Source organism: Lagenorhynchus albirostris, chromosome 2 (genome assembly GCF_949774975.1).
Source record: "Lagenorhynchus albirostris chromosome 2, mLagAlb1.1, whole genome shotgun sequence".
Lineage (NCBI taxonomy): Eukaryota > Metazoa > Chordata > Mammalia > Artiodactyla > Delphinidae > Lagenorhynchus > Lagenorhynchus albirostris.
This window is the reverse complement of record NC_083096.1, coordinates 170314706-170331358: the sequence shown is the minus strand read 5'-3', so window position 1 is coordinate 170331358 and position 16653 is coordinate 170314706. Positions and strand designations below refer to the sequence as shown.

The window sequence follows — 16653 nt, the reverse complement described above, 5'->3', positions numbered from 1 at the left end:
TCACAGAGCTTATAAATTCAAAACTGTCTCTTTTCCTGGATAGTGCTATATGCATCCACTATTAAAGCCATTCAATAGCCTCCCTGGAGTCCCTCTTCACAGTAGGTTACGATTATGCGACCTAACATGAGAATGACTAAGGAAGTCATTGCTCCTGATCAAGGAATGAGAATTATTTCAAGGGCAAGAAGAAGTGCAAGGTTGAGCCCAGGAAACAACAGAGAAGACCTGCTGTCAGGTGGAAAACTGATGAGGAGGTACAAGTCCACTGCCTGAACAAAGTCACAGTGATAAAGGAAAATGTCAGGCTTTGAGGCTGCAACTGTCATCTAAGAAACATGTACTAGTTATTTCACAGACTAATTTGCCCAAGGTATAGCTGATAACCTGGCAGAGTAAGGATTTAAACTCAGGCTAATTCCAGAGCTTATATTCTATGAGAATTTTGTTTTAGTTAGGAGAAGTGAGAATTTGCTTTCTGTTTCTACAAATAAAAGTTAACAAGAATTTGAATTTTAGGGACTAAAGTCAAGTAGGTAGAAGAGGAGAAAATTCTGGATCTACAAATTAGGGTTCAATAAAAACTTTAGTGCCATCAAGCAAAGAATATTAAGAACAAACAGATAATCAACTAGAATTAGAGACGAGACTGTTTAGTACACCTATCTATGAATAACTATTATACAAATAAGTATAATAGTTTAAGTCAGAAATCACTCTAAAATTTTCATACGTGAGTTGTTTTGACGTTTCTTCACCTTTGTGAAGCTACACCACTTTCCCAAACGTCTTAGACCTCTAATATAGCACTGACACTCTCTTTTGAAACTATTGGTTTAGATTTATTTGTCTCCCTCTCCAGTCTATAAATTCTTTGAAGGTTTAGCTATCTTTGCAGACTAAAATCCTAGCATAGAGCTTTGCAAAGAATTATGCAGTAGTTATTAAACTAAAATAAATGCAACTTTAAGATAGAAATTCACAATCCTGCAGAATCATTTTTACCACCTATTTCTTTTTTTGCCATTAAAAAAATTTATTTTATCGAAATATAGTTGATTTATCATGTTGTGTTAATTTCTGCTGCACAGCAAAGTGATTCAGTTACACATATATATACATTATTTTTCACATTCTCTTCCATTATGGTTTATCACAAAATATTGAATATAGTTCTCTGTGCTATACAGTAGGTCCTTATTGTTTACCCATTCTACATATAATAGTTTGCATCTGCTAATCCCAAACTCCCAGTCCATCCCTCCCCTACCTCCCCTACCCCAACCCCACCCCGGGAACCAAAAGTCTGTTCTCTATGTCTGTAAGTCTGTTTCTGTTTTGTAGATAAGTTCATTTGTGTTGTATTCTAGATTCCACATGTAAGTGATATCAATATGATTTTTTTTACCACCTATTTCTAATCAGATTACCTAGCCCGTGATCCAAATATATTGTAAAATTAATCATTTTATGGATCTTATCTTTCTCTGAAAGCAGAGGAGTTTTAATTGAAATCTATTAAAAAGTATAAATAATATAGCCATTTTGTTTCAAGAGAAGATAAAATCATTAGCCACAAATAAAATACATCTTGAGATTCTTTAGAATTGTACCAAATCTGGCTGAGATTAGATAATTCTTTCCCAAATTACAAGAAAACAGAAGGACAAATATACCTTTGGAAGAAACTAGACTGAACCAGAAACCTCACTTTTCTTTTTTTTTCTTCAAATAATAGACGTTAAGAGAGTTACCTGCACAGTGATACCTACGCTTTTCACGGATAACCCAAGATCAAAATCACTACACTTCCCAATAGGCTGCTAAATCCAACACTCACCATTTGTTTGCATAGAAGGTGCAATATTTCAGAAAGCAAGACTCCAGCTCTTCCAACAGGAAGTAAAGGTTTGCTAAATTCTCTGTAAAAGATAAGAGTAGTGATTAAGTACCTCTGAACAAACTCTCTGTTCTAGAACAGTATGCAAACAATGTGTGCCAAAAGAAGATACTGTGCAACCTAAATAATACCGGGCAAGCAAAATTCCAGAACATCTCTAAGTAATAAGTTTCAGAAGTAGTTCAGAGACTTCAGGTTCACTTTACGCTTCATGGGGAAGCTGGAAAAGAGACTTTAGAGTTCCTGGGTTTTGCCTTTTTCTCTAGCTGCTTCAGTGACGGAAGCAATGCAAAGATCAGTCTCACTTAACAATCTGTTTATTTACATGAGCTCCACCTTAAGCCGAAAGAAGAGAAGCACCTAAGGTAGCCGGGAGTTGTGAAGCTTAGTTATGAAGTGTTTTTAAGAAAGGAAGGTTTTCTTTAGAATACAGATGAAACAGAAAGGAACCAATTTTCTCACAGTCTATATCAGTATTTCCCAAACTGTGTTCCACAGTATTTCCCAAACTGTGTTCCACAGGACGTCAATAATTATTCCTCAAAAAAGGATTCTACAGTCAATTAAGCGAAGCACTGCTGACTTAAACAAAGCTACAGTTTTTATTTGTTGCTTGGTTTTACTATAGGATTCTCACAACCTTTAACGTGCTATAATACGCTTTGTGAATCTCAAAGAAAAGGGACACAATAGTATGCAGAGTTTGACTATGTGAACAGCTTTGAGGGAAATACTAATGTTTTGAAGAAGAGTTTGGGAAATACTAGTCTACACAATGTAGCAACAATTTCCCACTCACGTCCAAATCTAGAAATGCCTAAGGGCTCAGCTCCTTTTAAAACAACCTGAGCATGTGCTATGCAGGTACCACAGTCTGAATGTTATTATGTGGAACTATAACCTCTTACAGCATTGGCGCAATGAGAGACGTAAAAGTCAGATTAGCATTAAGCTTCCAGGAGCAATCACCTTCCAACTGCATGATTCTGGAGCCATATCTAACCTTAATGGACCACAGGGCTATTATATCCCCATCACTTCTCCAATTTAGAAAAATATAACATTTTTATACTGAAATTAGAAGTCTGAAAGAGCCACAGGCTGCGTGTGAGAGTCCTCAAAGGCACTGAAGCGAGAGCACTATGCTAGGAAGCTAGCTGGCAGGCTCTGAGTCATTTTAACTAGATATACATCAAAAGAAACAAGTATAACTTACATGATAAGTTCTCTCATGGAGATTCCGCCTTCTTTTAACATGGGGGTCACCAGTTCAGCAAGGTACAACCAAATATGGGGAATATCAATGGCCATGTCATCTGCCAATTCCAGTGTTTCTGAAAAACTGAAAAAGAACAGGAAAAAAATTCACATGCAAATGTAATTCAAAAGTTAACATTAAATAAACAGACCAAAAACCAGTCAACAAATACCTATTAAACAACTGCTATGTTCGGTACTGTTCTAGGCATCAAGTAAACAAGTTTTTGCTCTCAAAGAGCTTGTATTAGTGTGGGGAGGAAAACAAAACCACCAAAAGCCTATTTGCAGATAGGGCTAATTCTCTGAAGAACATGAACTATGGTACTAGGCTATCCCTAGAGGGTGATCAGAAAATACCTCTGTATGGAAGTGACATCTGAAAGACTTAAATGATGAAAATGGGGCAGTTATATGACGTTCTAGGGTAACAGGCTATTCTATTTAATCCCACACTATAAATAGTTCACTACAGTTGAGTATCATATCCTCTGAGTCAGTCAGAAGCACTGACTAAAAACTTAGTGTAATGCAGACCAGACACAAGGAGAAGAAAAGACAAAAATCCTTGTCACTGAGGAGCTTACAATGGGGAAGGAAACTGGATGGATACAAAAGAGCCTGACAACATTACTATATAACACCGTCATTATGACATGTTACAAACTGTTCGACCTCTAAGAAAAGCTAATGGTTTCAGGCTTTCATGCTACGGAATACTTCTCAATGTGAAGTAAAATAAATGGAGTTTCAATATAAAATTTAGAAACACCAAATATCAGCCCAGTCTTATTTAGGCTGAAAATCATAGCTATTCATTTTTTTTTTTTTTTTTTTTTGCGGTACGCGGACCTCTCACTGCTGTGGCCTCTCCCGTTGTGGAGCACAGGCTCCGGACGCGCAGGCTCAGCGGCCATGGCTCACGGGCGCAGCCGCTCCGCGGCATGTGGGACACTCCCAGACCGGGGCACGAACCCGCGTCCCCTGCATCGGCAGGCAGACCCTCAACCATTGCGCTACTGGGGAAGCCCACAGCTATTCATTTTAAGTATAAAAACATAACTCAAGACTTTGTTAATCATTCCAATATAGAGAATATTTAAAAGTCCAAAAACAAAAGTGAATTAAACTATAGGAGACATATACATAATCACAAGGAAATACACATAATCAGAAGGAAAGGGCAAATGAATGAAGGGGCCAAGAGCAGGTGGTATTAGTCTTCGTATCCTTTTAGATCTCTGCACACATAAAATGTGTGCTTTTTCACTGCAATTCCAGTGTCTAGCCAGAGTGTGCCATTCTTCTTACCTACCTCAGAGGCCTACACAACACTTTTTCACTTAAAAACTACAAGGCAGGGTCCCTTTCCTGAAGGTGCCATTTCAAAACAACTGGCAGCTCAGCCACATTATCTAACTCTGGGCTTCATGAATCCTTAATGACAACTTTGTGACCTCACAGCTTGCAATTATTTGACATCTATTTGCTGTACAACAGATTCTTGACTGTTCTCTCATTATGTCCACTTTCAGCTCGGTTAATGTGCCAATGATGGAACATAATCTGGCTGGGCTCCAGGATTTCTGGGTTGATCACCTATAACGCCTATTCATGTTCCACGGGTTAGCGGTATAGATTAAACCGTTTAATGAGTCCATGAGACAACTATAGCCGTCTTGGTCTTGCAGCAGTGTATTTGCTCTTCTTTTCATCTCATATTACAACAAAGAGATACCCATATTCTTGCCCCGGTTTTCTACTTCTTGATTAGTCAGTTTATCATGGTACAATGTGCAGAACACAATCACTGATCAAATCCATACTACTGATAAAAAAAAATATTTGGCTGAACACAGGGTATCTGAAGCAAAAGCTCGTAAGAGACTTATTTCTGAGATTTACAGTTCCTAAATCCTTTTGTACGATATTAAAAGAAAAATCCTAGGTGTGCAGAAGCTGCTAGATAATTATCTTTATGTCTTTGGACTACTACCTAGCTTGTAACAATGCCTTGCATAATATATTATATATTATATATACTCTGAATGTATATTCTGAATGCATATTATGCCTTACATAATATAGATTCAGAAGCTGGCTGAATAAATGAAACAGCTGCACCGTAGCCTTGCTTCTTGGTATGTAGTGACCACCACACCCACTAAACTGCACTTCCGTGAGGCCCACAAGTGGGACTTAGGACATCCCTTCCCCCATTTCAAATACAGAAACTCTACTTTTATTTATTTTATATATTGGGTTCCTGTCTAAAATTTAATTAAAGAAAGCAATACATTGTTCAAAGTTAGAAATATATTTTTTAATTCAGTAAAGTTCTGATTAGACATCTGCTAAAAAGGCAAAATAATCTACCGCAATTGGAAGTGATATTGTCAAGCAGCATCTTCTAAAATTTGCATTATGATAACTTAATAAAAATATAAATCTTACTGTAGATAATCAAAGAAGAAAGAATGAAAACATCTCAAAATCAGACTGGTCAAGTATTATTATGACTGATCATTAGAGAATCTGACTACAGGTAAAAGGAAGAAATAAAAAAAAAAGATTTAAAAAGCCAGTACCATCTTCAAAGGAATACCACAAAAAAGACTATTTAAACTAAATCTTACCTATGTGAGCAAATGGGGTCTTCACTTGTTAACTAGCACCTCTACCATTTTGCATATGGAACTTAAGTCTGCTTGTCCATATAAGCACCAAATAGTATCTTTTTACCAAAGCAGAACTGCCTTAAGTGGCAAGAAAAGTTCCAAAAAAGTAATCAAGAAAGTAGTCAAGGGCTTCCCTGGTGGCGCAGTGGTTGAGAGTCCGCCTGCCGACGCAGGGGACATGGGTTCGTGCCCCAGTCCGGGAAGATCCCACATGCCGCGGAGCGGCTGGGCCTGTGAGCCATGGCCGCTGAGCCTGCGCATCTGGAGCCTGTGCTCCACAACGGGAGAGGCCACAGCAGTGAGAGGCCCGCGTACCGCAAAAAAAAAAAAAAAGTAGTCAAGGAGGAGATAAGAATTTCCTTTCCAATAAGCCTCTCCCAAAATGAAATACTAATATATCAAGATTCCTTGAAGGGCACATATTTTACGTCTCTAGTCAACTCCAATTTTTACTGACCTGTTTTTCATTTGTTCATTACACTTTCAAAGAGATTCCAATTCCATGGTGAACAGTGAGCTACACTCAACTACCTTTAGTAGACAGTTTTTAAAAAGAAGTCTTTTGAGGCCATATTAAATGACTGTACCACACTATTTGAAATGCACCTACACAGTAATGTGCCCACGTACCTACCTATCTAATTTGCATGATAAAGTATTTAGATTCAAGTCCTGAAATTTCCAAGAAGGTGGCTTGATGTTGTGGAAATGTTATTTATATACAGCAACTATTATGCTCAGAGTTGATACAGCATCTTGTAAGGAAAATTCCAAAGGATCTAAGCTTTATTTATAAACCACATGACACAAAGAGCCTACCTGAAATTTCTGTCTAGTCTACCTTACTATTTAAGTAGCAGTGCATGCTTTGGGGAACTGTAGGAGAAAGGGCAGATTAACAGTTGGAGGTCTTCTCCTTTGTTTTCCAGAACCATCACAGCTTTAATGACTGCTCAGAAGTTGGCATCTAAGCAGTATCAGCATCCAAGAAAGCTGACCTTGTGTTCCCCCACAGCGCTATGTAAGGACACAGATCTTTGGATACTGGGACTAAAGAGACAGAAGACAGGGCATGTCTGTGGCTCCAGTGAAATGTGCCTCTCTGGACAATATGATCTATTTATAACTTAGGCTTCAGAAGGAATTGGGAAACTACCATCTCCTTGCAAGAAGGCTCTTGGTAAATAATAACCAAGAGGCTATCTCTTTGTTTCCACCGTGCCGGGCCTCTGCATTTAGGAAAGAATAGGGGTCTTCATAGGGCTCTTGGTCTAAGGATGGTTAGGTCTAACTAAGTATCAAAAGCTGGGCCTGAAGCCGCTGCATTATCACAAGCTGCAGAGGAAGGAGGGACGGAGAGAGATGAAGTAGTGATGAGATGTGTTCATCTCATTTCTGGTCTAAATAAAAGGCTGTGGCTGTGGTTGTACTGCCAGCAGCGGTGACAGCACCACCATGAAAGTGTGGACACCATGTCTGGATGTGACACTTTTTCCTCAGGGAATCCCACAAAGAGAAATGAAAATGTCTGAGGTAGCTGAGAAACCAAGCTAGCACCTCACAAGTTCAATTAAGGCCAATGAAGCTAGAACACACTCCTTTGAGGGCTTTCCAGGTATGAATCAACTTCTGAGTATAGTTTGAAGAGAGACAGGAAATGGTAAACAGTAATCTAGCATTCTCATTTCCAAAACTTTCTGGTGAATATATCATAGTATCTGGTAAAAAGCAAATATTTATAAATTAATATAATAGGTATTACTGAAACTATAGTTGCAAGTTGGCTGGGGCAGAACTCAATGTGTGAGGCTATAAATACCCTCACTTGCTCTTGTTATTTACACTGGCTGGTTACTGGAGTGAATCTCATGTATCTCTTTTAAAACTGAAAAAACATCCTGGCTTTTGAAGGCCAATAACCATGCAACTTTTGCCAAAGTTTCTTACTAATAAGTTAACTGGGTCAGATGGCCTTAATCTGGTCAAGTCACTGAATCGAGAGAAATCTAGCTCATTGCTGAAGGATAACTTTTTAATGATCCTAGGAACAAATATACATCTTCTGGGACCTTGAGGACAATGTCATCGTTCCTTACAACATCAAATGAATATTCCTAAGTACATTCGACCTTGGCATTTAATGGTTACACTATTCTAAGCGGTTGGCCATATCTGAAAGATATACAGTGATCACCAGCATTTAATTTACAAGAACACAAAAAAGATTGGCAAAAAAGATTTACAATGAGAAAAATAACTTAAATAGTGCAGAATTCTTACGGCCATCCCACTCAACGAGCATATACCCCGAATGAGTATGAGATGTGAGATTTACCCCATCTGACATTTATCCTTCAGGAGGTCTTAGTTCCTTTTCTCTTACAAAGTGGGTACCTGTCAGTCCTGGGTGTGGTTCTATGTTTACCTTTGCACAACATGGCTCCTAAAACAAAATTTTTGACCATATGCAATTTTCTCCTTAAATATTGATTTTAGAACATAAGCCTGGGCAAGATTCTGTGATTGTACCACAAAGAACCTAATCCATGCATTTGTGATGATCACAAAGATGATCAGAACCTGATCAAATAAGGATATAACACAAGTGACAGCCAGCCTTCATCAAACCAGCCATCAAGAGAAATCACAATGAAACCAACTTGGAATAAACTATATCATTAACAACTTGGGAGTTACATATGCTTCTATGGGGGTACAGTGAACAGACAAGCACTTCCTGTCCAAAATGAACCATGGTTTACTGAAAGAATAAGGCTTTTAGGTTTAAGTTAATTTTCCAGAATTTTTCTCACAAAGAAAAGCTTTTTCCTAGAGAACATGCAGGGGTTTACATATAAATGGGCTGATGAGCTCAGAGCTTCCCGACAGTTAAGGGGGTCTCTGCTATCTTACTTACATCATAATATACGTCTAACAACTAGATACAGAAAATCAGAAAATGACCATTATGCCCTAGCACAATCTATAAAATGCCATCATATCAACCAACATATTATCAATACAATACACATCAACATATTATGGTAGATACAGTTTTAATCTATGGAAACAGCTAAATACTTAAAAAGATATGTACTTTTAAAATTAAAGACTATTAAGAGCCTAGTAACTGAATACCACTCTTGAGTAGGATACCGACCCTTTGAAAAAGTCCTGTTTGCTGAGTTTTTCTGACTGCACCAGCTGATACAGTAATTGGCCCATGTGATCCCTGGTGATCTGGCTCCTTTCCAGGGTGGACTCCACACCCATTCTCACAAACACATATAGCAGGCCCTGGGCATTCAGCTCTTCCACACACTGCATGGCTTCCTGTTCAAATAGCAAATAAAAGCTTACTCCAAAATATGGATAGAATCACCAGAGTGTGAAAATAAGTTTAAAATCTTTCACTTATGACAAAGTCAGTAGACAACTCTAAGAACAAGACAGTTTTCATATATATATAGTTAAACATTAATATAGCTCAGTAAAATCCAGGTTAATGTGGGCAATATTATGAGGCATATTTAAAAATACTAGTGCATCTTTACAAGGCTAATGTGTTTAGATTAACAATTTTATTAAAGATCACTCAAAGGACCAGAGGCAAAAATGTATTTTTCTACACAATATTTACCTATATTATGATCATTTTAAAACTGGAAATGGTATATTATGAAATAATATTTAAATAGAAATTCAATGTCACGATTCAAAGGCCTTAATGTGGCAACTGAGGTAATTCTGTTTGGGTATGTAATATTTGCAAAATCTTCAATGAAAAATGCCTTCCTTCATAGTAAAGTTGACATGGTTAGCTGAAGTACTAAAAACGTTTTAGGAAGATATTGGGATGTGGGGCTTGTAAACTGGTCCTTACCATGGGATGATCTAGCTAGGTCAATATCTTTGATCTGGAGGATAAAAGCCTGGCAGCCAGGGTCACTGAATCACCAATACAGCAGTGTGCCTCCCTGCCCTCAGCTACCTCAACTTGGTCTGAGTCCAAAATCCTTTGGTTCAACACCTGAAGAGAGTAGCTCTTCTGAGGGGGAAGATGCATGTGAGAAGGGCAGCCTCCTGACTGCAGAAGGGAGTAAGGCGTATCTGCGTGTCTCACTGCTATTTTATTTCCCCTCTGCTACTTTATTTAATACCTCCCACATCAATTTTTTAACTAAAAAAATTTCAAACTATAGAGAAATTAAAGAGTAATACGAGGTACACCTATATACCTTTACTTCAATTTAGATTCATCAGTTGTTAGCTTTCTTTCTCTTCATATATCCAAGAAATTTAACATTCATACAATAGTGTCAACAAAAATATCTGGTATATATAGTGCACATTCGAATTTCCACAATTGTCCCCAAATGACCAATATAACTTTTTGTTGTTGTTGCTCTAGGATCCAACTGAAACACGACATCACATGTCATGATGTCTCTTTAGACTCCTTCTTTTTGGCCTTGCTGTGCGGCTTGAGGGATCTTAGTTCCCCAACCAGGGACTGAACCCAGGGCCCTGGCAGTGAAAGGTCCAAGTCCTAACCACTGGACCGTCAGGGAATTCCAATTCCCGCTTTAGACGCTTTGAGTCTAGATCAGTCCTTTCTCTCTTTTTTGTCTTTTTATGACACTGGTACTTTTGAAACAACTGTCATGTAAAGCTGTTTCTTACATACACTTTTAACCAATCAGTCCTTCTGTTTCTAGCCCCATCTGCACCTCACGCACATTCATGGTCTGCTAAGTAAATTACCATTCATCCTTCTAACTTCCAGAATGTTGCTGCCCTCTGTTCCTTATGCTCTTTATCCTTGTGGGTTTTTACCTCATTTTAAGCCTACCATCATCATTAAAAGGCCTTTTCAGGAGAGAGTAAAAATGAATGCAAGTACTCAGTGCTCAGTACTAAACCTGAAGTGACTAAGTGTCTTCCAGTGAGTATTTAGTCACTGAATCTGCCTACCAGGCCAACTAACTACATCATGGAACTTCTAATGAGAAGCTTCTAATTTCACAGCAGTTCATAATCTTACCCTTCTCCCTGATTTTCTAACGGTTTGATTCTTGTTTTTGAGCTCTCAGCTGAAATGACACCTCCTATAGTCCCTGTGACTGCCCAATCACCGGCTAGCATACCACCTAATTTTACTTCTCTGCACTATAACATTGTTTCCTTTTTGTAGTAGCTGTTTGTTTATTTTTAGGGCAGCTTTGTCTGTATCTCCCACTCGAACATAAACTCCATAAAAGAAACATAAAAAAACAGACTATGCTGTCACTACATACACTGCAGTACTTCCAGGAAGTACTCCTGACAATGTGGCTGGCACATTCCAGGCACTCAATACATACATGTATCACATAGGCTAAAAACACAAGATGTGGAGTCAGACAAACGAAGGTTTGAACCCTGGCTCTGCCACTTACTATTGTATGAGTTTAGGGATGTAACTTAATCTCTCAGCTTTGACTTCCTATCATAGGGTTACTATGAGGATTGCAAATAATACATATATATTGATAGAAGCACTTGGCACATTGCCAAACACAAAACAAAGCCTCAATAAATATTAATTTGTATTAGCACCTATTAAAATATTAGGGAAAAAACTCCCTTAGAATGAGCTCTGTAAGCCTTTAGCATGACACACTAATACCCTAAAGGTAATAAGAAAAAGTATAGTTTATGCTCTGAAGCTAGAAGCCTGGATTTGAACCCTGAGTCTACCACTTATCAGCAGTATGACCTAGAGCAAGTTACTTTACATCTTTGCACCTCAGTTTCCTTATTGTAAAAATGGCTATTATAATAATATTAATGTCTGGATGGTATTATGAAGATTAAATAAACTAATACACATAAAATACATGGAGTAGCACCTAGCACACAGTAAGTCCTCACTACGTCCGACATTATTACCTGGTTCCTATTGCCACTCAGCAGCAGAGCTGCCTTGTACAATGCATAATGACATTCATGAGTCATAACTGACTCTGTCCCTTCCGCAGGCTTGGTCTAGGGCTAAAGAATCTTCGAAGGGTTCTCTCGTTGCACCTAAGTGTTACGAAGGTCTTTTTCTTCTTAAACCTCCAGTTCATCACAGGGTCCTACTTTTCCTCTTTCAAAGTATTTGTTGCTCACTGACTTCGTATATCCTTTAAATTATTTCTAAAGACAATCTCTACTGCTTTCTTCCTTACTGTTTCTGTTTTTCATCTTTTCTTAGTCTTTCCATTTTCTTCTTTCCCATTTCCCTACTTCCACATAAGAAAAAGGCTGTGCTGCCAATTTGTAAGAATACTCCTCATTTTCCAGGAATCTAACAAACCACAGTATATGAAGTCTATTCTTTGGCTCATTCCAGCTAATGTTCACTTATTTTTGCTGCATTTCCAAGGGTTTCTGCAAAGTACTCCTCTCCAACTCGCTCATGAGCAAAACTTCTTCCTACTTCTTGTAAATTTTGGACAATTTCAGTAAGCTTTTGCCAAAGCAAAAGTAGTTAATGTATCTGACAAATATTTTAACAGATAAGCCTTTGCTGACTCCAGATCCCTAAACTAGGCCTCATTATATGATCTCTCCTAAGACCCTATAGGTCTACTACAGTTTAACTATTTATAGAATTCATCTGTTTATGATCTGTCTCTACCTTAAGACTACAGGGCTCGTGAAGTCAGGCAGTACGTATATCTTATTCACTGCTATCTTAAAATGAAGATCAAGGAGAAGGTTAAGGTTAAAGAAGGGCAAACGGAAAGCCACATCTTGAAATGTTTCACTTAGGCTGTCTGACCCTGGCACATTACTTACTCTTTTGTGCCTCAGCTTTCTACTTATGAAATAAAGAAAAAGTAATGTCAGCTGTACTTTAAAGTTAATATGAGAATGATGATAAAATGATTGTAAAGATAATGACAGGTAATATATAAGGAGCCAGGAATTCCTCATAATGATAATGTGTTATTTTTTGTTCATCAGTATCAAAGTCAATTTGGTTACTCCATAGTGGGAATGGATTGATACCCGTTCTTCCTTCCGGACCATTGATCTTGTAAACTACAGTATCAATTTAAAAGAGAGTACTTGGCAGAAATGCATCAAAGTTGTGCAAACTGAACTGTGTAAGTCTTGGCTTACTCACTCTAAGTCTCGTCAGTTCACAATAACTGACTTAGACCAGAACCAAGTTCCTCTGTCTCTTGCCACGGGGCTTTCTGTGTTGTTGTTGCTTTCTTTTTTAAAAATTTCATTTACCTTAAAATCATTAATGTGTAGAAATTCATCAATGATAGATTTGGACTTCCTCTCCATCTCCTCCTCTGACAAGGCAGGCTTGTCAGGGGCTGACGTTGCTGGAATTTCTGGTTTCGTTACTAGTGAGGTTAAAAAAAGTGAGAAAGTAAAAACGACAAAAATTATCATTAAAATGGGAGGATTATGGTTGACAATATTTATGTGTTGTTACATTGTTTTTTTAGTAAAGGCATTAAAATAGATACAAATTTGACAAAGCAAGCTACCTAAAAGTAGAATACAGAAACATTTTTTTAGAGTAGATACGCACTAAGTAACTTCATAATCCACAACAGCTACAAGGTACAGGGACATGATAAATTTTTATAATTAGAGTTTTGTTCCTTTCTGTATTTTTTTTAAATTGAGGTACAGCTGATTTACAATATCACATTAGTTTCAGGTATACAACATAGTAATTCAACATTTTTCCAGATCATACTCCATTTCCTTTCTGTATTTCGATTCCTCTCCATTGCTTCTATGATGAAGAGCACATGAGGCCCACACAACTGTGCACAGAGTTACAGCCACATTGGCCTTTGGTAGCTGCTTGAATACGCCATGGTTCCACCTACTAATACTTTGCTCACGGTGCTCCTCCTGTATGAAACGATCTTTCTCTCTGTCTATCATCCATCCCTCCCTGCAAACCTGTTTTAACTCCTCTTGGTCCTTCAGACCTGAGGGAAGCCTTCCCTAACATCCCTCTGTGTCAACTGTACTTAGCTCCTTTGTTAAGTACTCTCTTAGAAATACATTTCTTTCTTTCATAGCATTTTGCTCAGTTTGTATTTATATATCATCTTTCGTGGGGTTATTTGATAAAGTTCTTCCTGATCCAGCAGACTGAAGGCCAAGAGCAGGGGTCGAGTACCCAGAAGTCACTAGGTGCTCAGGTGCACGTGGCAAATGAACAAATGGCCCAGACAATAAACATGCAGAGGGCAGCTGTGCTACATTATTCACTACACACAAGATTATTTTCACACCCTACCTTGTTATGTTCTCAAAATAAACTAGCTCAGATAAGAAAGCCACTTGTAAAGATCTGGGGTGGTGGTGGTGGGATGAATTGGGAGATTGGGATTGACATATATACACTAATATGTATAAAACGGATAACTAATAAGAACATGCTGTATAAAAAATAAATAAATAAAATACAAAAAAAAAAAAAACCCCACTGAAAGATCCGAAGTCTTTATCAGTTGGGAGGAGACATTTCAATTTGCCTGTGAAATCCATTTAGAAACTACAGTTGGGAGACACAATTTAAATAGTGAAACAAAATTGGAAGCTTGGAAAATGTTGTAAAACAACCAGTATTACTTCAGGATTAAGATTCAAAACTATTTTTCATCACTGTCATCATCAAGACATCTAATACCTTTTGCAAACTTTGTATTTATTATTGTAATGTCCTAAGTATTTACATGTATTAACCTCACTTTTAATCTCCACAACTCTACAGGGTTAGTACACTTATTATCCCCATATGACAGATGAGGACACTGAAACACAGATAGGTTAAATACATGAGGCAGTTTTTAGAGCACTATTTGAGTTGGTCCTCTAAGCCCATACATGCTCAACATGTACAAAAACCAAAGAGGTTCCAAGATGAAGGTAACAAAAGACAACCTGATACTTTCTCTTTGGTTTGCCCTGTTGTGGCTCAAGAGTGTCAGAATTTTCATACATTTGAGGGGCTGTACAAAGGACAGGCACTCTAATGCACACTGGGGTATAATTTAGGGAACTTCTAAGAAATTCACTGCTTAATATACATCAAGAGGACCTCATCATCATCACTTTTAATAGTGAGGGGAAAATTTACAAATTGCTGAACAAAGGGATACCTGGGGAATGAGAACTATGTTATAAGATTCTGAAGATACCCTTTAACTTTTATATCACTTTTAATAGTGAGAAGGGAAAATTTACAAATTGCTGAACAAAGGGATACCTGGGGAATGAGAGCTATGTTATAAAATTATGAAGATACCCTTTAACCTTTAAGGCACTGGTATACGTGCTGTTTTCATGTATTGATTCTGAAATCTACTCAGGCACAAAGTCTCCTTTGCATTTTTTCCCTCCAAATTTAAGGGCCCAATCTTCACCTGTACCTGTTCATATAAAGCCTCTCACCTGACTCCCTGATTCTGCTTCGCTCAGCCTCGGTGCTGTTCCTGTCCACATCCATGCCTCCTGTAAGCTGCTTCACAGTCTCCAGCATCTCTCTCCGTTGCTCTTCTTGAGACTGATTGTCTAACAGGTCTTTACTGCTGCTGCCCCTCATGAAAGTGTTTGGGCGAGCTGTCGCAGATGGAAGGGGCTTGTCATTCTTCTCCCTGCCCATGCTTCCGCGACTTAAAAGACAAAACAACAATTTTCAAACTAAAGACCACCTCATCCACTCTGTATTCAAATTATAAAATAACACTAAGACTTTCTAAAAGTATGCAGAAGAATTTTTCACAGATAACTTCAGATGTGTGAGGCAACAATTATATTTCCAAGTGTAATTATTTATATAAACAAGTAAAATCATGCTTTAAAGAGAATATTAAGATGTGTTCGACTTCTTTCTTAAATGTTAAAGGGATACCACTTGAAAATTTTAAATGCTAATGGAAATTCTTTATTTAAATTACAAAAAAACTTTTAAGAAAAAAGAAGACAGTAATGAATGTATGAGCTAAATGAGTGAAAGGGAAACAGAGTACCAAAAGAATGTGGTATCACAATCTTAAAAACTTTCAATGATACTTTATTTATTCAGAAACTTCAAACACATGGAAAATATTTGAGAACCAAGTAGTAGAAACAGTTTTTGAATAGCCAAAATCGCACACTTCGTTCATTTTAAGAGAGAATCTTCCTATCTTCCTACTCTTTTTTCAGACAATTCTGACCAGCTGGGCAAATAGGTCCTTGGCCCAGGGCAGATCAGAAACAGAGAATTTAAAAGTAGAAAAGAGGGAAGACCTAGAGGAACGACAATGTTCTAACCACTATGAAAGAACATACACAGTACTCAAAAAGCAGGGCCATCAGGGGAAATCTAAAGCAGGGCAAAGAGCCACAAACACCTCAGTAGCACAACCGATGCTCAGTGGCAATCTATGCCATCATTAAAAAGTTGACCTGTGCTATATTTTGTTTCAAAAGCCAAGAGAATAGTAATACAGCTTAGAAAATCTACTAGTTATACTGATTATAATAAAAAACAAAAATTTGACAGTTTAAAGAAACTCAGCTCTAAAAGTGTTTACATGAAAAAATTTTATTCTCTGTCACTATATTACAGGTCCCCATCCACTCTCTATAAACTAGTCAATGGAACACTTGACTGTATAAATCCTACAAAAATGAAAGTAGAAAGACAGAAGAATATAGAGAGTAGTGAAAAATAAAAGACAACCTCAAATATAACTCCAAGGACAGTGTGACAGAGAAATATATGGGTGGGCTGTTATGCCCTTTAACTCACAGCTTGAGAGT

General features: G+C 37.7%; 1 protein-coding gene across 7 annotated transcripts in view; it reads right to left on the bottom strand.

Moving 5' to 3' along the window:
- The window catches only part of EIF4G3 (eukaryotic translation initiation factor 4 gamma 3), a 370577-nt gene that overhangs the window by 25410 nt on the left and 328514 nt on the right, over positions 1-16653 (bottom strand). For all 7 annotated transcript variants that reach the window (XM_060141188.1, XM_060141189.1, XM_060141184.1 and 4 more), the window contains 5 exons: positions 15298-15518; positions 13105-13223; positions 8996-9168; positions 3117-3242; positions 1841-1922 (listed from right to left, as the gene is read on the bottom strand). In XM_060141188.1, the coding sequence (XP_059997171.1) occupies positions 1841-1922; positions 3117-3242; positions 8996-9168; positions 13105-13223; positions 15298-15518 (721 nt within the window). The remainder of the gene's footprint in view (positions 1-1840; positions 1923-3116; positions 3243-8995; positions 9169-13104; positions 13224-15297; positions 15519-16653) is intronic.